Genomic DNA, 25,094 nt, shown 5'->3' on the forward strand with positions numbered 1-25,094 from the left:
CAAGAGAAATCTATATGGGAAAGGAAGTTAAGATCAGAAGATCGCCCGGGAAGCAGAGAGTCAAAGCAAGGGGTGTGTTATTCCGATGCCAACCCTGTCCCTATAGAATCCTCCCTGGTTAGAGGGAAGCGAAGTGCATGGGCCCAGAGTTGGACGGGCCTGGGTGCAAAGCCCCAGGCTACCACTTTCACTGATTATGACCCTGGGGAAGTTCATTAACTCTCTGAGCTCCAGATTTTTCAGCCACAGATGATGATAGTAATTTGTACTTTATATGCTCCTTGAAAAGACTCAATGAAGTCATGAGGTTGTGAAGTGCCGAGCACCGGGACCCGCACTCGTCAGTGGCAAGCGGTGTCCCTTTATTCCCCCCAGTCAAGCAGGACGCACTCACTGCTGAGTTGACCCTGACTCTCTACTGCTCCACGGGGCTCCCGTTCCACACCCCGGGCAGACCACCCCTCTCTGTTAACATGCTTTTTTGAGCCTGAATGAGATTTCTCAGCCCTGGGATCCTTTACGGTTTCACCTCACACGCCTCTTGCATTTAAGGGGGATTCCGAAGATAACGTGTCACATTATGTGCCCATCTTACGCATGTACCTTTCAGGAAGTTATCTCACTTTTCTCATTTCCATTTCCTCCTCTTGGGAGGGCACCTTCCTGGGGTCTTTGCTCTACTGACTGCGCTGATCCTGGTGTAAACAGTAGCGGACACTCCCTCGCCATCACCAATTCAAGTGCCAATCAGAGGCTCTCCCAAGCCATACGGGACCCTTCTGCTACTATTTGAGGTTACTTTTTTTTCTTTTTTGTTTTCTTCAAGATTACTTTCAACAACAACACTAATAATAATGGCTATCAGTTCTGGATCATTTACTATCATATTACTATTTACACATGGTTTACACATCATGCGTATTTTTGCATTAACACCTATTAACACTCATGCTAAGTATGATAAGTAATACGATATGTATTCTCTCTTTTAAATCCCAACAACCCTCTAGGATAGGTACCCTTCTAGCCCTAGTTTCATAGATGAAGAAACTAAGGAATAAAGAGCTTATAATTTTTGCCTAAGATTATACAGCCAAGGGATATAGGGCTGGATTCAGAGCCCACTGCCTTCACCACGCTACTGCCACATGGTTACTGGGCTGACCTGGTACTTTGGCCCAAGGAGGCCACAGATACTGCTGGAGGGCCCAACGTCCTCAAACAAGTAACCCAGTATAAAAGTCTGTGCCCTCTCCCTTGCTCTTGGGGGGGTGTTCGCCTCCATGACCACCAGTGAAAAGAGCCCAGCCCTCACTCGCTGACCTTGATAATGACAGTTATCCCAGGTGGCATGCGACTGAGGGGTTTCCTGGGGCTCAGGACTTTCAGGGCTAAAACCCAGATAGTCCCGGGCAAACGGGGACAGTCGGTCCCCCTAGTCGAGAGCAGAGACTCTGGAGCCCGACCTCACATCCTGGCTCCACCACTAACCAGCTCTGCCACTTTGGTCAAGTTACTTAACTTTTCTGTGCCTCCATTCCGTCTCCTGTAAAATGGGAATAATACTAGGGCCTACACCATAGGGTTGTTGTAACCGTAAGTTAATGCAAGAGAGGCATATAAAAGAGTGCCAAGGCACACAGAAATGTCTAGTTGAGGAATTGCTATTATTGTTGTCATTCTCTTAAAAGCTTCCTAAAATCCAGAGTTACGGTCCTGGGGCAGGTTCTTTGTCTAGCCCTTTTAACATCTATAAGAAACAAACATTTAGTGATTTCCTTACATTTTCTAAAGTTGGGCTGCAAACAGCAAAAGAATATACAGGGCAATTTATCATCAGCCTGATCTTAACAGCAGTTAAAAGGGAGCCATAAGCCTGCGGTAAGTAACCAGTCCGTGCCCACAGGCCTTCTAGGTGTTATTTGTATTTTTACGAGCCTCCTGTGGCTATAGGGATGCTCAGTGGGTGTAGAAATTGGATGGTTAAAAATAACGAAAAAGAGATCAAAGCCCGTGCCTTTGTTCCTATCTCCATACCAGGGAGGTACCACATTCATTATTTGCTGGACAGCTGTGGGAGTAAGCAACCCGAGCTACAGTAACTTGATTATCCTCCAAGAACCAAATTAAACCATTGGGCTTTCTGATTATTGTCATCCCTGCCTTTGTGGAACTCTTGTTACCCTCTTCATCTACCAACGTGCCTCTGTCCTCCCTCGCTGGCTGCTCTATCCTGTCTCTCTCAGTCAGGAGGGATCAGTTTATTCCAAGGTGAAAGGCAGGGACTCCTCCAGCACTCCTCCACCGCCTCTGGCATCAGCTCAGTTTTAGACCCTGTACCGGAACCAACTGTCTCTTTTGCTTGGGGAGTGACCCGCAGGAATCTCCTCCCTTTGCCTGGCTGCCGAATCAAGGGCCCAGTGAAGCAGCAGAGGCACCACGTGGTTTATTTATGCATTCATTCAACAAACAGCTTTCATGCCAGGTGCTGGGAAAACAGCCTGTACCACAGAGTCAGAGTCTTTTGCACTCGGGAGGCTTGGAGGCTCCCGGGAAGATGAGCGTTGAGGCTTCTCAACCTCAGCTGCACAGAGGAACCACTTGGGGAGCTCAAGAAATCAAAATACTGATGCCTGGGTCTCATCCTCAGAGATTCTGATTTAATTGGGGGTGCAGCCTGGCGTCCGGATTTTTCAAGGCTCCCAGGCGATTCTAATGCGCAGCCTAGTGGAGACCCACTGCTCTAAACAAAAGAGGAATCAGAATGATGGTGAGTGCTTCAGGAGGAGTAGGTGGTGCCGTGAAGTCATGTGATGGAGGGGGAACCCTGAGCTGCAAGTCAGAGAGCCTTCCCTGAGCGACCGCTGGCTCAGACAAGGATAAATGGCTTTGCCAAGTGAGTGCGGGGAGCAGAGTTTAGGGAGAGGGATCTGCAAAAGTGCAAAAGGAGGAGGATCCAGACTATGTTCTAGAACAGAGGAGGGCAGCGTGGCCAAGGTCAGAGCAGAGACTCAAGTGACAGGAGATGAGAAGGGGAGAAATGGACGGGTTCCTATCAGGCAGGGCCTTGGAAGCCCTTTTAAGGGGTTAGGACTTAAGCCTGAAAGCAGTGGTTCTCACCCAACAGCCATCGGAACCTGCTGGAGGGCTTGTTAAAATGCAGGTTGCCTGGCCCCATCCCCCCAGAGGTCCTGAATGGTGGGTCTGGGATGGAACCTGAGAATGTGCATTTCTAATGAGATCCCAGGTGATGCTGCTGCTTCTGGTGCCAGAACCACACTTTGAGAAGCAGTGCTGTGATCTAAAGCGATGGGAGAAACTCCTGGCTCATTGGCAGCGGGTTTCATCGTGGCCCCAGTTGCTGTGGGCCTTGGCAACCTGCTGATATGTGCGCATCACTACCCATGACATCCTCCTCTGATTGGGTGAAGTGGGATAAAGAAAGGTGTTGTTCCAGGGGAAGAAAGCAGGCTCCCCTCAAGGAAAGCAAGGCTTGTGTTGGACCCCAGTACTACCGGGTGATAATGACTCAGTCCCAATCCACTAAGCAATTGACATGGGATTTCCCTCCCAAGAAGAGCTATTCCCGGTTACTGCCGCCTAAACTCTGTTTCCTCCCCTCATGATTTCTACTTTTTTTTTTTAATTTATTTTATTTATTTTTTGGCCGTGTTGGGTCTTCGTTGCTGCATGCAGGCTTTCTCTAGCTGCAGTGAGCGGGGGCTGCTCTTCGTTGCGGTGCGCAGGCTTCTCATTGCGGTGGCTTCTCTTTGTTGTGGAGCACGGGCTGTAGGCGCACGGGCTTCAGTAGTTGTGGCACGCAGGCTCAGTAGTTGTGGCTCGCGGGCTCTAGAGCACAGGCTCGGTAGTTGTGGCGCACGGGCTTAGTTGCTCCACGGCATGTGGGATCTTTCCAGACCAGGGCTCGAACCCGTGTCCCCTGCATTGGCAGGTGGATTCTCATCCACTGCGCCACCAGGCAAGTCCATGATTTCTACTTCTAAAAAAATTGTGTTAATAAGAGTTCGAAGCATCAAGACAGTACAAAATAAGATGCATTTCGTTTTCTGAGCCCAAGGCTGAGCCCGCTGCCTTCCTTTTCCCATACTGACAGAAATGATGCTGATCAGTGAGAATCGTGGTGCGTCCAGGAAACATGTGGCATTGACACCTGGATCCAAACTTACGTCACCTCACGGAAGCCCTGCCGTTTCTGTTGCTGCCAGGGTGGAGGGGCATGACTTCTGCCTTATGAGCAAAAGAGGCACGTTAGACCATGGAAAGGATCACTGCCCTTCCCAGCCCTCCCCCTCCCCCTCCACCCCCACCCCTATGCAGACCCTTAAAGACATACACACGCTGTTGAAACGAAGAGGAACATCTGCCTCTGGATTTTCCACAACTTCTCTGACAAAGCAGGGGCAGTTGTTCAAGCTCAGGTTCATGGCTGAGCGCCCATTGCCAGTTTGTGCCTCTTCACCACTCCTTCCTGCTCACAGAGATGAGCTAGAGGACCAGCCTTGCTGTTTTCTGGGACCAGAATGCTTCTTTGGCTGTCAGTCTTCTCAAATTAGTTGGAGTTTTCCCCGGAGTGTCTCGAAACACCAGATTAATTTTTGAGCGTTTGTCGCTGCCGTTTAGTAGAAACGGCCACCAGAGCCCCAGTGATCCCCCGCACCTCAGCTGTTTGCAGGTCTAAAGAGTTCTGGAGTGCAACGGCAGACTCTATTACATATTTCCAGTGTGTGTCCGTTCCTCAGTTCCAACGGTGCGCAGCTCTGAGAAAACAGTCATGTTTAAAACAGTTGGGGGAGGGGGGGTTCCCTCATTAAGTTAACAAGCAAAAGTACAATGCCGCCCAAAAGGAAGTCATCACTTATTTCACCTTCAGCTCTCTTGCCCTTCAGAGCCACCCTCAGCATCAGTGGGTTTTCTGAAAACACTTCTAGTGACATTACTAGATTCTTGGGTGGTGGGCAAAGGGGAGTGAGGATTTCCTAGAATGTGATGCAATCGCACACTCAGGACACCCCAGAAGCCTCCATTTCTTAATTTCAAATAGGCTAGGCTCTTGTTTTTTTTTTTTTCCTGATCTGGAGGTGAGGCAAGAAAAAGTGGCCTGCACTTCAAACTATGCCCCCCCCCAAAAAAAGCCTGCTGCTAATTATAATATTTGTAATATCAAAAATTATATCAACATGAACAACTATAAGTACTACTCTCTATTGAGCATTTACAGTGTGCTCAAGCTCAGTCTTTGCCTTTATCATTTCATTTTACCCCTCTGACATCTGTATAGAGTAAGTATTACCATCATCCCTCTTCATTCATTCACTCAGCAAACGTTGATTGCGTGTCTGTCATACGCCAGCTATTTTTCTAGACACTGAGGATACCTCAGTGAACAAGAGATGCAAAAATCCTAGCCCTCGTGCAGGTTGCATTCTGTTGGGAAGGACACGAAATAAGATTTATTAGCAAGATATAAAGTTTTACAGACGGGGGTGAAAGGTGAAGCTACCAGCTCAAGGTCACACAGACAACAAGAGGCAGATCTAGGTTTTGGGGGGTTTTTTTTGCAGATCTAGGTTTTAATCTCAGACCTCTGACTCCGAACTGGGTTAAGGTTTTCCCCTTGGTTCAGAAAAGCCTTCCTACAAGGGTGTAGTCCAGGCTGCAGTAGCTCTCCCAATGTTCTCTTGAACCGAGCACGGACGTCTCCTTTCTCTGGCTTCCCTTGTCATCTGTCTGTGTTGGCATGCAGCCTGTTCTGTGTTTTCACTTGCATTCCCATCTGGGTGTTGCCCTCTCTGCTTTTCTAAGGTGCGCCTGATGTTGAATGTTAAAATCCTCCTTCTCTTTCCACGTCCTTTCTGCCGTATTAGCCGCTTATTTCTACCTCTCAAGTGCTGCACGTGGCAGAACGTTTCTTGATGCTGTTTTAGAAAAGCCTTTTATGGCAAGTATAGCTTTCTTCAAGTACATGTATGCTCCCCTTTTTACTGTGCTGTAGACATGATTTTGCTCACGCCTAATTTTTGTTGGGGCAGAAAGCCTGCCTATCTGGTAACTGTGTCGACGGATTTTTTTTTTCCCCCAGTCTTTGGAATCCTGTGTGTAGAAAATTCTTGGAAACTATTCCATCTTCACTCTGCCAAAGGCATTAGAGATGCTAATTTCGGGCAAAAGTCATTCGTTCATGCATCCCCTGACTCTGTGTTGAGTACTGGCAATCCAAGAGTAAACAAGATAGACGTGGTCCCTGCCCTGACAGGTTTACGTCATAACAGAAATGCCCAGAGCAGTTGTACACTGCACAGTTCTAGGGGCCCCATTCAAAGGGCAGTGAATGACGATGTGTACCTTTATTACAACAATTTTCCTGCAGGTGACAATAAAATGTCTTAAGGAAGGGCTGCTACAAGGGCTAGCAAGCATCAGGGAGTTGCCAGACAGTTGGGATTCAGTGTGGTGGATGGGATAGGATAGGGTAAGATAAAGGTACCATGACAGGTGGAGCTAGCCTTGATTTGGGAGCTTTGGAAAGACTCCCTGGAGATGACTTGGGCGAAGGATGGGTTAAAGTTAGGCAGATAAGGAAAGGCCAAATGGCTTCCGTCTGAACAAAGCCTAAAGTGATATTGAGTTAGGCTGATGTGTTGACAACCAGTTCATGTAAGATCTGGAAGCCAGGGTAGGGACTTCAGAGTTCGCCCCAGGGTCAATGGAAAGCTCTAGAAGTATTTTCAGCAATGTCCAGAACAGAGAGAAATGGATGATGGTGCAAGACCGGAGGCAGGGAGACCAGTTAGATGGCTTTGACCAGAGTCTAAACCAGAGATGAGGATGGCTTAGGTTAACGTAGTAACAGTAGGGGTAGGAGTGGAGAGCAGATTCTAGAGATATTTAGGAAGAGCAGGTAGGGCTTCTTATAGTAAAGAGGAAAATTAGGCAGGACTTGGTTTTTGACCAGATACATGAGATGAGAGAGGAGGTGGGGGAGGGTAATTAAGAGTGACTCCAAGGTTTCAGTCTCGGCCAGTGGGGTGTACATGCCGGTGCCACTCGTTGATCAAGGAATCAGAGTTTGGGAGGGGAAGAAAGATCAAGACACTGAATTCTGCTGAGTTTGAGATGCTTGTGAGTGAACAGATGGAGATGCTGAAATGCAAGCTGGAGTCCAGGTCCAGAGATCAGGGAAAGAGCTGAAAATTCAGGAGTCCTCTGTGCGCTTGGCTTTTGTTTTGTTTTTAATCCCAAATTTCTGCATCAGCTCTAATTTTTGTTAAGACAAAAAGCCTGCCTACCTGGTAACTGTGCCAACAGATATATTTCTCCTAGTGGTTGGAATTCTGTGTGTAGAAAAGTCTTGGAAACTATTCCATTTCCACTCTGCCAAAAGTATGGGAAGTGCGAGAGAACCATCCCAAGATATCACTGTTGCCCTTGAAAGTTCTCTCTGTGAAGACGACTTAGATCTTTGAGAAAGAAGTCCCACTAGCTTCTCACCACTCTCAGAAGAGTCTATAGATGAGAGCCAGGCTGAAATGATACTGGCACCACCCGATTGTTTTCCATTCATTTAAGCACCTACTCTGTGCCTGACACTAGGGCAGGTGCTGGGATGCAGCAGCAAACAGGGAAATCTCAGCTCTGATGCAGCTTTAGATCAAGGGCAGGCTTTCTCAACCTCAGCACTACTGACATTCGGGGCTGTATCGTTCTTTGTTGTGGGGACTGTCCTAGGCATTTTAAGATGCTGAACATCCTTCCTCTACCCACCAGGTGTCAGTAGCATCCTCCCCTAGATGGGATCATCAAAAGTGTCTCCAGACATGGCCGCATGTCCCCTGGAGGGAGGGATGGGGGACAGAATTGCCTCAGTTGAGAATCTCTAGTCTAGGGTCACGATAGGACCTGAAGTCTCCAACAGCCAGCTCGCCACCTGCACAGAATCAAACAGCTGTGCCTAAGGCCTCCCGTATCGGTGGTCTCGGAGCTAGGCACTCAGGGAAGGGGCAGTGCTAGCTAGCCTGAAATCCAGAAGACTCCATGCAGGAGACCTCATGGAGCCCAAAGTATGAGCCCATAAGCCCAATTCAACACCAGTTACAGATTCCTCTCCAGAGAATAGCCACTACCTGATACCCATTTGCCCTCCAGACTAATTACTTGCTACGTTTTGTTTTCCCTTAAGTGGAGCCTGGCTTTGCACTTTAGAAACACAACGAATCACCTCCTCAGAAGGCCACCAACAGAAGGAACTTGTGCTGGGGGGTAGCTTGGGGTTGCCTAGCAACGCCACGCATTCACCAAGGCTGCTTTCTTCCTCTTCGAGCTAAAAAACAAAGTCCCGTCCATTAATTCCCGGCCGCCCCAGAACTTCTCAGAAATTTGCGAGCTTCCCACTGTTCGTGTTTTCATCTTCCTCACACGATGTGGAGAAAACCCACGACTGTGGTCTGTTTATCTCGCTTCAGTGGGTCAGGGGAGAAGGGGGGGAATCGAGAGAGAAAGAGAAGGGGGAAAAAAGCCTTGTTCAATCTAGGAGCGTGCATATTTTGAGTGCATATCTCTGACTGACATGCTAGTATAGTGTTCTTCGCAAATTTGGCTTTTATGTAGTGGACGTGGGTTTCTTACACAGTGAGGCTTCTGTTGAGACTTTGTGCATGATTTTATTCAAACATGAGACCTCAAAGTAGGTAAATAGCAAAGCACATATAATAGATACCGTGCCAGGTGAATGCTGGTAGGTCTCTCGTAGTGTATTCTGTGTGATCCATTCCCTAAGACTTACTGGTAGAAACTGTAAAGCTGGGGGTGGCTGGAGGTTGAAGATAGTCTCTTTTCCTCGAGAATTTGTGAAATGTCCCTTGGGCTTTTCCTACTGAGTTGCATTTTGCTCCTGCAGAAATATTTGTGGCATTTCTCTGACACCCACTGAGGCTGGCCTCCCTTCCCAGCGCTCTCTCTCAAAGTATAAAGGGGGAGAGTCACAGGTATTCCAGGTAGGGCTGTGGTCACCTCCTTGGTAAGGAAGGAATGGAAATGTGACTCTTTTTGTGAGGATAGGTATGGGGACAACTTAAGTCTTTTTTCAGATATGCAAACACTGATGATTTGCTCACATCCTGGATTTAGTGCCAGGTTCTTCAACTAAAGAAAAGATTCGCTGGTAATCATCTCCTCAGTCCTCCTCTCAAGACAGCTCGTCTTCCTTACAGAGACTTCTGCATGTAGCACGTCTCCTCTGTTGCTTACCTTGTTCTCCCAGGTCCTAACCCATGCATACCACATTCTGGAAAGGATGGGAGGGAATAAGCATTGAGGAGTGAAACTCCTTAAAGAAGTAAATTTCAACTCAATTTCAAACCCTCCAGCCCTTTCTTCTTAGGAGGAGTCCTTTAAATTCCCACCGCTGCCACTTGCACAAATTAGGTTTATTCGCCTTCTTGTAAGGGGTACTCGAGGGAAGAGAGGAAGGCTGCCAGGTGACGGCCTCTGGAACGCTGGAGAGAGAAGTAGGGGGAGATGCACACTTTCGATTCAGAAGATGTGGGCCACAAAGGTTTCAAATCAATTACCTCCATCAATTACAAAGTGCTCCCTCCGCCATGGCCCAAGCTACCCTGCTCTTTGTGTAGTTTAAAAATAGATATAGAAAGAGATGGAGATAGAGATGGTAGCAGATGTCAAGACAGAATGAGAGAGAGAGAGAGAGAGAGAGATTCAGGAGAGTTATTTTCTGAGGACAATTAAATTAATGGTCTTAAACGTAGTAGGGAAACATACCTAGGTTGCACAATGCCATAAATTTCCTCGAAGTCATTGCCTTGTACAGTACACTTAAAACGGGTGAATTTTATGGTATGTAAATTACACCTCAGTAAAGCCGTTAAAGGGAAGAAAAATAAAAACGTATCTAAGAATTCTTGCCAGCAAGTAGGTTTTGTGAGTGTGGCCACATCCTACCAATCCTGTGCTTCTCTCTACATCTTATAAATGGCGACAGAGGTTCTGCCACAGAGACTCCCCATCTCACTATAGTGCCCCCAGCTTTTTCTCTTCTTTCCTCATCCAGGCTCTCTTTGCCCACGCTTAGGTCAGGAGAGTAATAGCTGCAATTGTTTTGGGTGCTGGAGCAATTAGGGAATGAGGTAGGCTGCTGATTTCACACACACACACACACCCAAAAGGAAAAGAAAACCACAAAATAGGAATCACTCGAACCCCACTGCCGTCCCCCACGGCATGAGCATCCCTCTCTCTTTTCCCGATTCATGGCACTCAGCACCTACTCTTTCCCCAGCCTTCCGATCCTGCAGTATTTTAAAATCATGCCATAGATAGGTTGAATGATTGGCAGCCAACATTTTTAAGTGCCCCTTAAAGCGAAATACTACAAAAATATGAAAATAGCCCAGCAGAACCATCCAGCTCTTGGTCATAAGAAGCTCGTGCTAATCGCATGTAAATTTAGCTTTAAAATTCTGAAAGATGGAGGGCACTCTGCCTCCACTCTGGGTTGATAGGGAATTTTCTCTCTTCTGCAGAAGGCTCTTCTGAAAACAGAAAGAAAGAAAAGATTTTTCTTGAGGTAGCATCCATCCGGAGCCAGCGGGCTGGAAATAATGGCCTAGCTAGGTGTGTTGTAAGCTCAGGGCTAGTTTAGCTTTCCGGAATGTTCCCCACTTTGGGAAGGTTGCCTCAGACCCCTACGGACGGGTCAGTGTCATTGGGGATCTTCTGCATCTGGGCCCCTGCTAACGTCTTGCAACCGCATGCGTCGCCTGCTTCCCCGACTCTTCCCAAGGCAGGTCCGGGCCCCACTCCGCGGCTGGCCCAGCGGCTGCCCTGTGGCCTTGCTCCCCCTTTGCATGGCTCCCCTGCTGCCCCAGCGCGGCCTCACGTTCCTCCTTCTCATTCTCTCCATTTCTCCAACCAGATGGCTGCCCCGATTTGTGCAACGGCAACGGGAGATGCACACTGGGTCAGAACAGCTGGCAGTGTGTCTGCCAGACCGGCTGGAGAGGGCCTGGATGCAACGTTGCCATGGAAACCTCCTGTGCGGATAACAAGGATAATGAGGGAGGTGAGCAAGCGTCTTCTAACTCCCAGCCCCTCAAGAGCAGAGCATTGTTTATAGATGGTCATCATGAGTCCTTTATCCTGAAAGACCTCCCCTCAGCTATTGTCAAATGTTGTTGTAACATTTCCTTTGAAGCAAGCGCAGCAGAGAACGGGCATCCTCAGGCCAGTGGGGACTCCTGGAGACATGGGCTGGAGGCACTGGGATTGGATGCTGGCTCTGGTTCCTCAAGTACGCGTTGCCACAGAAAGGTGGCCGGGCCCTGGCTTTGCCTTTGGGTGACCGTCCCTGCCAGGCCTTCCAGGGCAGGGAGTTACAAACGAATCTGTGCTGGTGATGCCAGTATGTGCTCACCCTGAGCTAAGAGGTGGTGAGCAGTGCATCCCTTCGTCCTTTCGGCCCTTTGAGATGTTACTTTTACAAATGAGGAAACCAAGGGAGGCCTAGAGAGCAATTAAGTAACTTTTTAAAGATAACTTCGTCACCAATAGTAAAATCATGACCCTAACCCAGCTCTGCCTCCAAAGTCCATGTTCTACCCAGTGGTTGGCAAACCACAGCCCTTGGGCCAAATCCGACCCACTGACTGGTTTTGTACCAGCCTGCGAGCAAAAGGTGGTTTTTACAATTTTAACGGTTGGGGGGAATAAAACCTAAAGAAGGAGAATATTTCACAACACATGAGAACTATGCGGAATTCAAATTTCAGTGTCCATAGGTAGAGTTTTGGTGGAGCACAGACACGACTATTCATTTATGTTAGTCCTGCTTTCACCCTCAAAGGCAATGTTGGTGAGTTGGCCGAGACGAAGCCTAAAATGTTCACTCTCTGACCCCTTACAGGAAGTTTGCTAACCTCTGTTCTGTACGCCTAGCTGAATTTTCCTGTGTTGTTTCCTGGTGGAGTGCTAAGATTCTGGGGCTAAATGGGGGTGCAGTAGCAATATGGACCACCTGATTTCCTGAGAACACAGATTCATGCTCCCGTAACATTGGTACCAGCTTGTCATCCACCCCTACCAAAAGGACTAACTGGTCAGAATCCCCTCAGGGCAGAAACTATTTCAGGGTATAAGAGGGTGTGAGTCTGGTTATTTAACAAAAATATGTATTGTCTTGTATGTGCCAGTCCCTGGGCTCTGGGACTGTCAGCCCCTGCCCTCATGGCCCCAAGGGGTCAGTAAGCTTCACTGATGTCCAGAGTGAGGTGCAATCCATTGGGTTAAGGCTGAAAGTATCAGACACACTATTTTTCTTTTTCTTCATCCTCCTGATAGACATTTTACACTTTCCATAACCTATGATTGCAGTTGTAACGTGTCTACAATTTGTAAGTCAACAAATGTGCATACGCTGATAGGAGTACACCAGTCAAAAAAAAGTTTGTAGATTGATGCAGTTTACAGAGCTCCCATTCGCTCATTTACCTTCCTGAAACAGAGCCAAAATAGAAGCCACTTTAATTCATTTTTGAATAAAGTGAGCCGTAACTCCATATACATTTTTTTCCCCAAGAGAGACGGTCAAAATTGCACTAGTTTTCCTGGTAATGTTCACTGTTTTTGCTTCCGGTCCCTGGTGGTTTCACCAAGCAAAGCAGTTGTTTGCAGATCCACTCCTTCCTCTTCCAGAAAGGAGCTGCTGTCCTAGCTTTCTTCCCTGTCGCTGGCGTCAGCAGCTGAAAGCTTAGCAAACAGGCTGGAACGGTGCGCCCAGGGGAGGGGGACTAAGTCTCCCGCAATGTGCCCTGTGCCACCCACTTCCCTCTCCACCAGCCCCACCCTGATCCCAGCTCCCACCAGGAGAAAACCAAATTCCTGAAGTGGTGGGGCTGGAGAAGGAACCCTGCAAGTCCCCAGCCTGAGGACGGCCCAAGGAGCACAGTTCAGGGCCCCTCCTGGCAGGCAGAGGCAAGAGGCACCCGGAAAGGCAGGGCACAAAAGCAAATGAGGCAGTGATTATGCTAAAGACAATAATGGCCTTGTTATGGGAACTATTAAAGCAACCTCCCAAGGAAGTAATTAACCACCAAGAAAAAAAGGCTCTGCACTGTGTTTATAAAAAGAAACTCCCAGTTAATTCAGAGTTGCTTGTGTCAGGTGAGAGGGGTAGGCATGGATTCTGTCTCACCTGCTGTATGTAAGCAATTCACAATTAACTGAGGTCTTTTTTTGGAGGAGATTCCTCTGTGCAGAGTATCCTTTTTTATGGTTAATTACTTCCCTAGGAGGTGTGCTCAGCACTTTGCTGTTTATTGATAAATATTAAAGTTGTTCCTCATCAACTGCAGATCCAATCCTGTAGCACGCTAATTACATCACTGTTTTGTTTGTTTGGGGGTGGAGTGGGGGGGGGGAGTTCTGCCCCAAGCTCTGTCCTGCTTTTCCAGTTCTCTGAAGAGCTGTGTGGGTCTCTAAACGTAGCAGTGGGTGGGTAAGAGCAGCCGCCCAGGCCTGGGGAGCAGCTGCAGTGAACACATCTGTTATAAACCTCATGAATGGGGAAAATAATAGAGCGCCCTTCCAAAGGGAGCTGGAAGAGGCAAACCATTTTCCCATCTAGGAATGCTCTCCATTTTTTAAAAATCTCAAGTTTAAAGTGATAGTCTTTTTTTTTATATTTTAAACTGATATAAATATAGATATAAATATGGATATAGATATTCGAAGCCCATAACAGCCTTTTTCAACCTGAGTTCCTCCATGAGAGAAAGAAGCTCTAATGCCTACAGACGCTGGTAGTTCCAAAATGTTAGCTTACGGCAAAACCACCTGGAGGGCTTGATTACACACAGATTGCTAAACCCTACCCCGGTTGATTCCGTAGGTCTCGGGTAGGATGCAAGAATTTGTATCTCTTGTAAATTTCCAGAGGATGCCGATGCCGGTTCTCTTTGAGAGCCACTGACCTAAGCCAGCCATGATGTGGAATGAATGAACTTCTCTCCGATGCATCTAGAATGGTACTAAGTACCTTCCTTGGGAAACTTGGGAGATTTTTCACTGAACTACTTTCTGGATCTTCTGGTACTTAGACGAGCAACCCTGTTGAAAAAATATCCCCCCAAAACAATTTATGGATTCCTACCTTCTTACTCCCATGGCTTTCAAATTCTGCCAACACCCCCAGCCATATGACCACCAACTTAAACTCAGGAAGCATTGGCTGCTTCTGAAGGGACAAACTTCACCTACCACGGCCCCTGCGAAGTAGTAGAAACGGTTCGGACAGACGTGCCGGGGAGCAAGACTGTCTTTTTAATACTGAGAGATCTTTACTTGAACTGCTCACCCCAATTTGAAAAAGGAGAGACTCAAAGAAATATTTTTGCTACAGAAAACAAATACGAGCTCATTAAAGTCTGAGAATACACACAACATGTAGATCAAGTGACAGGCGGATAATATTTCATTATCACCACCACGACAGGTGTGAGATTTAGTTCATCACAGCCAGGGGTAGGAGAAAGGGTGGAAACCTCGAGGTGGGGAGGCGTTGGTAGGCTCTCTGGCCTGGAAAGACAGTCCTTATTCCTTCCCTCCACCCTTTTATCACCCAGAACTTGGCGTCAGGAGCCCCAGCCCTCTGTCTATAGAAGCCCAAGGCTCCCATCCTTGTGAGCCAGCCTGGGAGCCCGGCTGAAGCTCCCATGGAATCCTATCAGATGCTGTCTCCAGTCTGTTGGCAGAGGCCCGGAGGTGGAGGGGTGGGAGATGGCCCTTCGGAAGCTGAGCTTATCCACGATCGCCATGCCCCATGTCCTTCCTGGCCACACTAGGGAGTTGTCTTTGTTTCCCTCTGTTCTGTTTCAACACAGCTCTGAAAGTTAGATGCTTTGCTCCTTCTCATGTCACTTCCCTGATTGCTGAATAGGTGACACTGTAGCATCATATAGTTAAGAGCCTGGGCTCGGGGCTCAGGCTCTGTAGCCCACTTCTGCACGTCAGTTTACCCCTCAAAGTCTCAGTTTTGTCGTCTGTAAAACTGGCGTGGCAATGCCACCTCCGTGAACAGGGGTGAAGTTTCACTGAGAAAATGTGTGTGATATGTTTTACAAGGTGCCTGGCTCATAGGATACCCTCCTGTGTTGGCCGTTGCTAGCTTTACTGTTGTTAGTATTGTTGTTGTTATTGTCTAGAATTGGATGCTGAATCCACAGAGATGGCGCCTAACCCATACTTTTCCCACAGAATCCCAGAACCACTGAGATTCTAACCAGGGCTCATCAGACTTCAGTGTTGTGTGGCCACACTGGAGAGCTTGTTTAAAATTGAGATTTGTAGGCCTTTGAGATTCTGATTCATTAAGTCAGATATGGAATCTAGGAATCTGCATTTTTATCAAGCACTCCAGAGGATTCTGACACAAGTGGTCTGCTGACCACATTTGGAGAAAAACTAGTTCAAATGATGGTTTCCCCTGGGTGGGCTGACCCAGCCCAATGTCATGGTGCCTATTCCCAGACCTCTACCCCTAGAATTTCCAGAACACAAGAGGAGTGAAGTGAAGAAAGGGGAATTTTACTTCAAGTAGAGAGAAGTAATTGGAAAAATATAAACACATTTTCCTGTTTAGTTTCTGAGCAAATAACTTCAGTATGTTTTAGAAGTGCTCTCCATTCCTGGCTGGAGAGGTGGCCAATGTTTGTCTCAAAATTTTAAAATCCTTTAACTCTCTGTCATTAGGGTGTGACTCCATCCATCCATCCGTCCATCCATCAGCCATTCATTCATGTTTTAACAAACATTCGTTGAGGGTTTACTAAATGTTAGACATTAGTAACATTAGGCCTTTGGAAATACGAAGACAGACATGACACAAAGCGTCCGCAAAGAGAGCTCACTGAATCCATCTGAAAAGACAAGATGTATAAACATGGTGGTATTATTATTACAATCCAGTGTGTGAGGGCAGACGGGGTAGGAAGGGACTGTCCCGGAGCATGGGTGTTGGCTGCAGGACAGGAAAGAAAGCCCGTCGCAATCCTAAAGCCCAGGGTCTTCAGCCTTTCTCCTTGTCTCCCTCAATTCCACGATCTGTGTGATCAGGAGCCCCTGGTAGGGGGTGTTCCATCCACCAGCAGCATCGGCATTTCTCTCTCTAAATTAAGGACTTCAGTCAGGCTGCTCTTCAGAACGGAATTTCCCAGCCCACCTTCATCTGTGAAGCTTGATTCCTTGTTTTGCTCCAAAGGAGGCTGCCTTGGGTTAAGAGATGTGGATGCTGGCCTGAGCTCAGGGCACTCCAGCCAGGTCTAAATGAGGAGAAATAACACTGGAGTCTGTCCAAAAGCACTTGGAACAGACGAAACCCACTCCTCACCGACCATTGCCTCCCCCTCTCTCCCCATCCCGTAACCATCCAAATTGGCTTGACATGATTCAGGGATGCTCTCCCGGCATTTATCTCAATTGGTAATTAATAACTCACCTCGTCTGTGCGTTTAGCAGAGCCAAGCTCGGGACTTCAGGGACTCTGCAAGAGTTATGGTTCACAGGTCCAAATAGTCCCATTTCTTCATCTAGTGAGAGGGAAAGCTTGGTGAACCCATTGTAAATGCCTTGATTAATGTGTGCAAATCATGTTGATGGATGGGTTGGGTGGGGGACAGCTGAAAAGTGCAACATTGCTCTATTAATTGGGTTGGATAAGGATTCCCCTTACAGTCCAAAGACCTTGTGGGAAATGTAACTGGAGCCATAAATGATTAGCTCCCAGAGAGGAAAGCAATATATCTAATGCTTAGAAGGAAAACTTGACCTAGAGGCCACTGCCACCTGGCCAGGCACTGGGGCTCTCTTCTTGGGAGGGAAGCAGGACTAGCTGCCACTGAACTCCTAGAGGACCACATGGCGACAGGGGGCTGGTATTATTATTCAGGATCTTCCAGTTGAAATAAGATCTTTGATTTCCTAGGCACATTGGATTAGAGAATCTTCTGTTTAGGAGACTGAGAATTGGGGGTTCAGTTTTCTTTTATTCTATTGAGGTTAAAAAAAAAGATAGAATCCATTCTCCATTGCATATAAAAGCTATCCTCGGGCTTCCCTGGTGGCACAGTGGTTGAGAGTCCGCCTGCCGATGCAGGGGACACGGGTTCGTGCCCCGGTCCGGGAAGATCCCACATGCCGCAGAGCGGCTGGGGCCGTGAGCCATGGCCGCTGGGCCTGCGCGTCCGGAGCCTGTGCTCCGCAACGGGAGAGGCCACAACAGTGAGAGGCCCGCGTACCGCAAAAAAAAAAAAAAAAAAACTATCCTCAGTAAGATTCCAAGAGCGCTGTGCTGGGCTTCAGAGCCACCTCGATCACGGGAACAGGCAACCAGCGGTATCTCTCTGCTGCTCCTCTTGCCCATGTCCTCCGTGCCTCCACACAGCAGCCAGAGGGCTAGTTTTACATTGTAAGTCAGATGATGTCGTGCCCTCTAAGGGCCTCTCCTGTAGCTAGAATCAAAATCAAAGGTTTCACCTTGGCCTAGAGGGCCTGCTAGGATGGGTCCCCGCCTTCTCTCTCACTGTGTCCCCGACAGCCTCTGTAGCAGCTCTGCTTCATCCACTCTGGCCAGCCTTCCCATCCTTGTACAAGCTAAGCTTCATCCTCCCAAAGAGCCTTTGCTGGTCCAGGGCCAGCAATACTCTGACCTGGGCATTTTGCACGACTGGCTTCTTCTACTCATTCTTAGGTCTCAGCTCAAAGGCCCCAAAGAGGCCTATCTTGACCTGGAAGTTTCACCTCTCTCTCCCATCACCCTCTGTTGTTTCCTTCACAGCAAAGGTCACGCCCCTAAATTACCCCTGCTTTCCTCTATGTCATCTGTTTCTTCACACCAGAAGTGCAAGGTCTATGAGTCTACCTCTTCATAGTTTTTCCATTTCCCAGATAAGGTACCGCAAGAAGGTCATATTCAAAACAGACCTTTCCGCTAACCACTACAACATACTGCTTTTCTACCTGAAAGCCAGCATCACATTTCTTCTACAACACTAATGAAATTTGGAAGTTGTTTCTGAAGGAGGTTCAAATAAGTACAGAATGTGTGCTGTCGCAAAAAGGTCTTCGGAAAAATCACCTCCAAGGTAAAACTCTCCCATAGTAAGAAACTTTCCCCTTTCACAGTAAATTTATTTGACCGTGGAATTTGTCGTTCGTGAGTTTACCTAACATAGCACCTTCAGTCTTTTCGAATCAAATCTTTAATAGTTTAAATGGTTATTAAGTGTCTCTTAAGGGATTATATATTTTTCCCTGATTAGATAACAAATCAAATATTCATCATAAAATTGTAATTAAAATGCATAATCTGCAAAAAAGAGTTAATAATTTAAATCACTGAGGACTTATTTGAGGGAATTAAAGGATCAAAACACAGGTTTGACTGGTGGCAGAGAGGTAACATTTGTATCATTCTGTTGGCTTCCTCTCTTTTTGCCTTGGCCAGAGAAGCCATCTAGATGGCAGAGGTTACCCTCTTGGCTTCTGTGACCAGCATCTGAATGAAGGTTCAAGGGCCTCGGTGCCATGATTAGCTCTGTGGCTCCCACAGTCCTCCCCTCAGTCCAGACCAGTTGCTCCCTACAAAGGATGACCTTGCTGTCCGGGGGACATTGTCAGTGTCTGACATTTTATGAGTCACAACAAGGAGAAAGAGAGGCGGTGCTGCCGGCATCTAGTGGGTGGAGGCCAGGGATGCCGCTAAACGTCCTGTGTGCACAGGACAGCCTCACCACAAAGAATGGTCCAGCCCAAAATGTCAGTCATGCCAGGGCTGACAAATCTGATGTAGACACTAGCATCTCCCAGGAACGTACCGGAGGAGCTGGACGGTACCAACACAGGGAGTATCCTTTGGTTCGATGTCAAAGGCCCGATGCATGGAGCACTTATTAGAGGCCAGGCCGGTGCTCAGACGTTACCAAACTGCCCAAATAAATCATGGCAATAGCCCATGAGAGCCCTGAGAGCCTCTTATTATCCTTTACATAGAAGCAGAAACTAAGGGCCGGAGAAGTGAAGTGGCTTACCCAGGTCCCCCAGCTAGAATGTAGCCAAGTCAGGGTTCAGGAAGCAGGTTAAGAGCCCTCCTTGTAGGCCCCTCGCAGCACCTGAGTTTCGTGTCCGGGATCAGAGCAGGGCAGACCTCCTTAACACCCTCAGCCCCTCAGCAGCACGAATTCTGCAGCATTCTGAAAAATAGCCTTGGTGTTAGCTTCCCCCCCACTCCCCGTTTTGGATCTGGAGTGCATTTTTGCCACAAAGTACTTCTGCAATGGAATGCCGGCGGCGGGGGGGGGCAGCGGGGGAAAGTGGAGCAGTTGGACTTTAAATAGCTAGGCGTTCTCCACACTGCAGTGAGAACAGCTGCCCCAAAGCCTGTGCTCTTTTCTTTGACTTTCCATCTTCTCAGCCACGAGCTCTGGGGGATTGGAGAGGGGCCAGAATTATGCGGCCAAATGTGAATCCAAAGAAAACTGCAAGGTGTCCCCCAAAGCTCTGTGCCCAGTGCTTCCGTATCTCTCCACACACAGCAAAATCCAAGCCTCTTCCAGGGAATTCCCTCCCTTTTCAATCCTCAAGGTATTTCATCCTTGATCTGCCCAGCCAGTACTACCAGCAGTACCCATGGGTAGGGCCACGCACTGAGGGACGCTATGTCTTCATGAGATAAGGAGCTCATGGAGCCCAGGAATGTCAGATACAGAAAGGCTGAAATATACAGTCTTCAGCAGCTGCAAAACCCAGCGAGGGAAAGTAACTTCTTCAAGGCCACGTAGGAGGGTGGGGCAGATAGGAGCCAGAGGCTTAGTTTCCTGGCTTTAAATCCAGTACATGCTTCCCCCAAAGGGACCCGGTCACCATTCAGAGAACAGGTGCCTGGCATTGCTGGTTTGAGCCAAGATCTATCTGAGACCCACTAGGATGAACGGAGGAACCTCACACCTGAGAGTGAGCGCCTTCTTTAATTTTGCACCCCAGGTGGGCCTCCCTCACCAGCTCCCGTCCCTGCCCTGCACAGACCTCTTCTCATTGATGGTGATGATGGCAAACACCTCCCCCACAAACAAGCCACAGTCTTGGACAGAACCCCCCAAATCATTTAGTCATTCAACAAATATACACCGAGCCTCTCCTCTGCAGGAATGTACGAGACACAGAACCCACAAAGAATCCACAGTCTCATGGGGGTGGTGAGGCATACGTGAAACCAGTCACTGCAAAGCTATATCCTAAGTGTCCATGATAGACATAAGGCCAAGGGGTGATGGCAGACCAGCAGAGGGACATTGAAGGCTTCCAGAGCCGGTAAAGCTTGAATTTTGAAAGCTACAGAGGAATTAGATTAGGCAAGAGAGAAGGGCATTGTGGGCAAAGAAAATGGCAAAGGCACAGAGGCCAGAGGCAGCAGAGCACATGTGGGGACATCTGAGAAGGCTCAGGGTGTGCAGAGTGGAGGAGGGAGAGGTTGGGGAAGCAGGTCTGGACAGACAGAGACAGGTCGTGTGTGCCAGGCTGGGCAGAGTGCACTTTACCCCAAGTATTGGCTTTACCTCCCTCCACTTAGCATCTTGGTCCCCAAAATCGCAACGACCCCTCTTCCTTCAAACTGATGTGTCTACTTGGATTATTCCTGAACACACATGCTCAGAGCAGGGAAGAAAGAAGGGCCTTTCCTTATGTTTCCTCATTGCCCGTGGCAGGAGGAAGCAGCCTGGCAGGGTGGTAACGAGGCTTTGGGGTCAGGAAGCTTTGGTTCACATCCTGGCCCCTCCACTGCTCCACAGTGTGAGCCGAAGCAAGTCATTCTCTCTCCCTCTCTCTGAGCCTCAGTTTTGTCCTCCGTAAAGTGGGGCTAATGACGGTTCCTACCTTATAGGACACTGTGAGGCACAGATGAGTTTATACGTGCAAAACACTTAGCACAGTGCTTCTGGTAGGTCAGTGGGCATCAGAGTCACCGGAAGGCATGAGCCTCTCCCCCAGTTTCTCGTCCGATAGGTCTGGTATGGGGCCCGCTGACGTGCATTTCTAGCGAATACCCAGATGATGCTGACACTTTGAGAACCACTGACTTGGCACAATATGTCCCCTTTAGAGGGGAGCTTGAGAGCCTGCAGTGAGTGATGTCTCCAGGCGTGGTGGCCCTGGGCTGCCTGATGGGGAGACAAGCCGAGATGCTCTGCTTCTCAAGGCAGTGGCGACTTGGTTGGCATATGGACGCTGCAGACATCCCTGGGCTCACATCTCTGTGGCAGGTTCCCTGGCTCTCTCTCCTGCCACGTTTGTCCCTGCGTGTTGCCGCACAGATCTGTGGACGCACCCCTGTCTGGCCCCTCCAATCTCTATTCTTAATTATGAAGGCCCTGGTTTCTTAATGTCTTCCCACCTCCACCCAGATCATGCCACCAGCTTTGCTAGGCTGGGCTACTGTTCCTGCAGCTGCTAGTCTATCCCACACAGAGCCCTCAGAAGAATTCTTTTAAGAGTCAGGTCATATCACGCCTCTTCTGGTATTTTCCCAGGGCGTCTCATCTCCCGTAGAATGGCGTCCAGGTGCAACGTTGGCCATTGCTTTGCATCAGCAGGTGCCTGCTTCCGTCTGATCTCATTTTGTCCTTCTATTCCTCTCCCTCCACTGGGCCAGCATCCACCATCCTGTTCTTCCCATAGCTCACAAAATACAGCCCAACCCTGGCCGTTTGCACCTGCTGTTCCCTCTGCCCAGAATGCTTTTCCCTCAGATGTTTCCGTGACTTGTTTCCTCATTTCATTTAGGTTTCTACCCAAACATGACTTCTTCAGAGATGCCATCCCTGGCTCCCCTCCAACCCTCTCCAACCCTTTGCCCTGCTTTACTTTTCTTCAAAGCACTGTCACTCTTGCAAAGTCTATTATACATTTATTTATTCATTGTTTCCCCTCAAATCTAGACCCACAACCTCAGGGTCCCTGTCTGTCTTGGTCAATTCCTTATTAAATGAATTGAAGAATGAAAGCTTTAATGAGAAGTATCTAGGATAAAAAGCAGTTGTCATTTATTCAGTAGATTATTTTAGGATGAAAGAAACACATGCATACAGACAGTGACACCCAAGTCACTGTATATCACTGACACCATTTTCTCAATGCCAAGAAAATCCAAATGTAAGATACACTGTTTGTTTCGCTAAGACGTGAACACGTGATTCTGCTGCTTTTCACCTCTGTAGCCGACTTTGCTCACCCAGTGTATCGGCTTCCTGTGGGCTGATGGCAGTAGGTAGGCAAGCTCCCTCCTCCAAGACAGGAGGAAAGGCAGGGGCGGCCAGGGATGGCTGTTGAGTGAGCCCAGACGTCCCACACGATGGCTTGCTTGGCCAGATGTGGAATAGTGAGGAAGCCAGAGTAAACAGATGGTTACTCTCCGCTGAATGCTTTTGCATAAAGCTTATTTAGTCTTTCACAACAGCTCTATTATGCTGATATGATTATTATTTCCATTTTACTGATGAGGAAGCTGAGGCTCAGAGAGGTAAAGTAACCAGCCCAAAGCCACACAGACAATGTGTTGCCGACCTCCAGATGCTGTGTTCATAACTGGCAATACAATACCAGCTCCGAGTACCGACGCAGCAGAGGGGATGTGAAGATTAAATGAGAAAATCTCTAGGGAGCGTTCAGCACAGTGCCTGGAGTGTAGTAATGGCCGTGTTTAGGAAATTCATACTTCTGATTTCCCTAGTCTAGCAGGAAGTTTGTAGATAGCTGAGTCTGGTCCTTCTCCCAGTTGCAGGGCTGTGGGTATTTGTCTATTCTTCACACGGTCATCAAAGCTGCTAATTCTCTCAGCTTTGGGGCCGGTCCTCCCACCTCCCCCCGCAAGAGACGGGATCTCTCCTCAGGCGGAAAGTCACTGTTCTGGCTTGTTGCTCAGAGGTGTCGGTGGTGACAGCCCCTTTCCTTTCTGAGGGGCCCAGCAGGTCACTGCCTGGCACCCCACCAGGCTGCCACCCCCGGCCGGGCCTGGACTCCCCGGCCATCGGCTCACTTCTGTCTGACCTGTCAGTGGGCTCTTGGAAATGGTGGTTGATGAGGTCAACAGACGTGTGGGGTGGAGCAGACTGGGCTGGGAGAGGCCAGAAACAGCAGGGCAAGGGCGAGCATGTGGGGAAATCAGTGGCTGAGATCAGAGGCCCCTGCTCTCTGTTGCCACTGGTTTTTTGTAACAGGAAAGGGGGGAAGACAGCTGCAGGCAGGGTAGAAAGCCCCTGGGGATAAAAACATGGCCCTGGGCTAACAAGGGTGAGACTGTGCCAGAGAGGCCTGTCAGGGATGTCCAAGGTGAAAACTTTCTGATCAAGTGAGATCATTATTCCTTGAGCCTGTATCTGGGTTGTGGAGAAGCAGCAGTGGGAGGGGGTGGGGAAGAAGGGGGAGAGAGAGAGAGAGAGAGAGAGAAAGACCAAAAGAAACAGCAACTAGAAAAAAAATGTTTTCTGAAGGCTTGGCCTTTCCTTCCCCACATTCTACAACATTCACAGGGAACCTTGATATGGCTGTGATCACTCACAGCCTCCTATGAAGAATGGAGGGTAGAAACCAAGAGTGTAGGCTTTGGAGGTGGACAGACTAGGGGTGAATCACTCCTGCATCACTGACTTGCTGTGTGATTGTGGGCAAGGCCCTTAACCTCTCTGAGCCTAAGTTTCTTTATCTGCGAAGTAGAGATCACAGAAGCCTCCTCAAAGTGTTCTTGTGAGCCTTACTGGATGGTGTCCGGATAAGGTTGCATGATGCAGGCTGAGAAAGCACAGAGGAGCTTAAGCTGCTGGTGAGGGGGACAGCCCTGTGGTGGTCCACCCAAGTCAGAAGTGTAAGCTGGTAAACTCAGGAGCTGGGGCAGAGAGCAACGAAAACATTCTGTGTCCCAGTTTTCCAAAAAATAAATCGCCCTTCAGTATGTCTTTAAATTGTCCCTCTTCTGTTTGACGTGGTCCTGCCTTAACTAAAAGAGCTTGGTGCAGGCCCTAAGCATGTCTTAGCGGCAGGTACAACAAACAGCTCCTGTGTATCGGCCACTCGGAATGTTTAACGGTAACAGACCTATCATGGCAGCTGCATGTAGGATTTAACGTTGGAGTGCAGCAAACTGGGTTCAGAACCCAGCCCCACCATACAAAAGCTGCATGGTCTCAGGCGAGGTATTTAACCTCTCCCTATATCTGCAGTTCTTCATCTGTAAACAGCAGGGCTAATGATGCCTAGAGTTCTGGTGGTGATTTAGTGAGAGGATGCACGTAAAGCACTTAGCATGGTGCCTGGCACTTAGTAAGCTTTTCTCCTAAATGCCAACTATCGACTCTCATAAGACATGGTTGCCATTAACACTTCATGGTCGTGCTGACCCCCCCAGGATCCTGTCACCTAGCACAGGACCCCTATGCTGAAATGCATTGGTTTGGGGGAGGCTCTGGGAGCCCAAGGACAGAGGCTCTGAGCTGATGTGCTAGTAGTGATGACGTGGTTTGCATTGGGCCTGATCAGCCCAAAACCTGCATTTTATGAGACAGTCAAGCCTGGGGCTACCCCTTGTGACTGTTGAATAGGTGAAGGTTTGGCTGGTCCTTCCTGGGATAGAACCCCCAAACCTAGAGCTCTGTGTTCTCATGAAGTGCTCCCCAACCAGTAAGGCTGATTGCAGGGAGACTGTTGCAGGGAGATGCTGCAAGCCAAACGGGGTCCTTGGTCAGGAAGCACTGCACACTCCATTGCAACAGTAAAGAGTCCTAATGCGTATTCACTCATCAAGGGCGCTGAGAACTCCTGGTGTGATTAAACCAGTTTAACTGTGTTTAACCAGCATCTCCCAGACTGCATTTGACCACAGACCCTCCTGTCCCACCTCCATTTCTATTTCAGGGAACCCCGATTAACATCCACAGGAGGCATAATTTGGAAAAGCTGGTTTCATTCCTGAGGGTCAGTTGTGCTGCTATGGATATCTGAGAGGTGTTTCAATAATTCAGAGC

General features: G+C 48.5%; 1 protein-coding gene across 1 annotated transcript in view; it reads left to right on the forward strand.

Annotated features, from left to right (window-relative positions):
* TENM2 (teneurin transmembrane protein 2) overlaps positions 1-25,094 on the forward strand; it is a gene marked incomplete at its 5' end in the record, with an annotated part of 411,764 nt that overhangs the window by 274,934 nt on the left and 111,736 nt on the right. Inside the window, one exon of the mRNA XM_079918659.1 lies at positions 10,949-11,095. Within this exon, the coding sequence (XP_079774785.1) occupies positions 10,949-11,095 (147 nt within the window). The remainder of the gene's footprint in view (positions 1-10,948; positions 11,096-25,094) is intronic.

This window comes from Stenella coeruleoalba, assembly GCF_951394435.1.
Source record: "Stenella coeruleoalba genome assembly, chromosome: 3".
In the NCBI taxonomy this organism is placed as follows: Eukaryota; Metazoa; Chordata; class Mammalia; order Artiodactyla; family Delphinidae; genus Stenella; species Stenella coeruleoalba.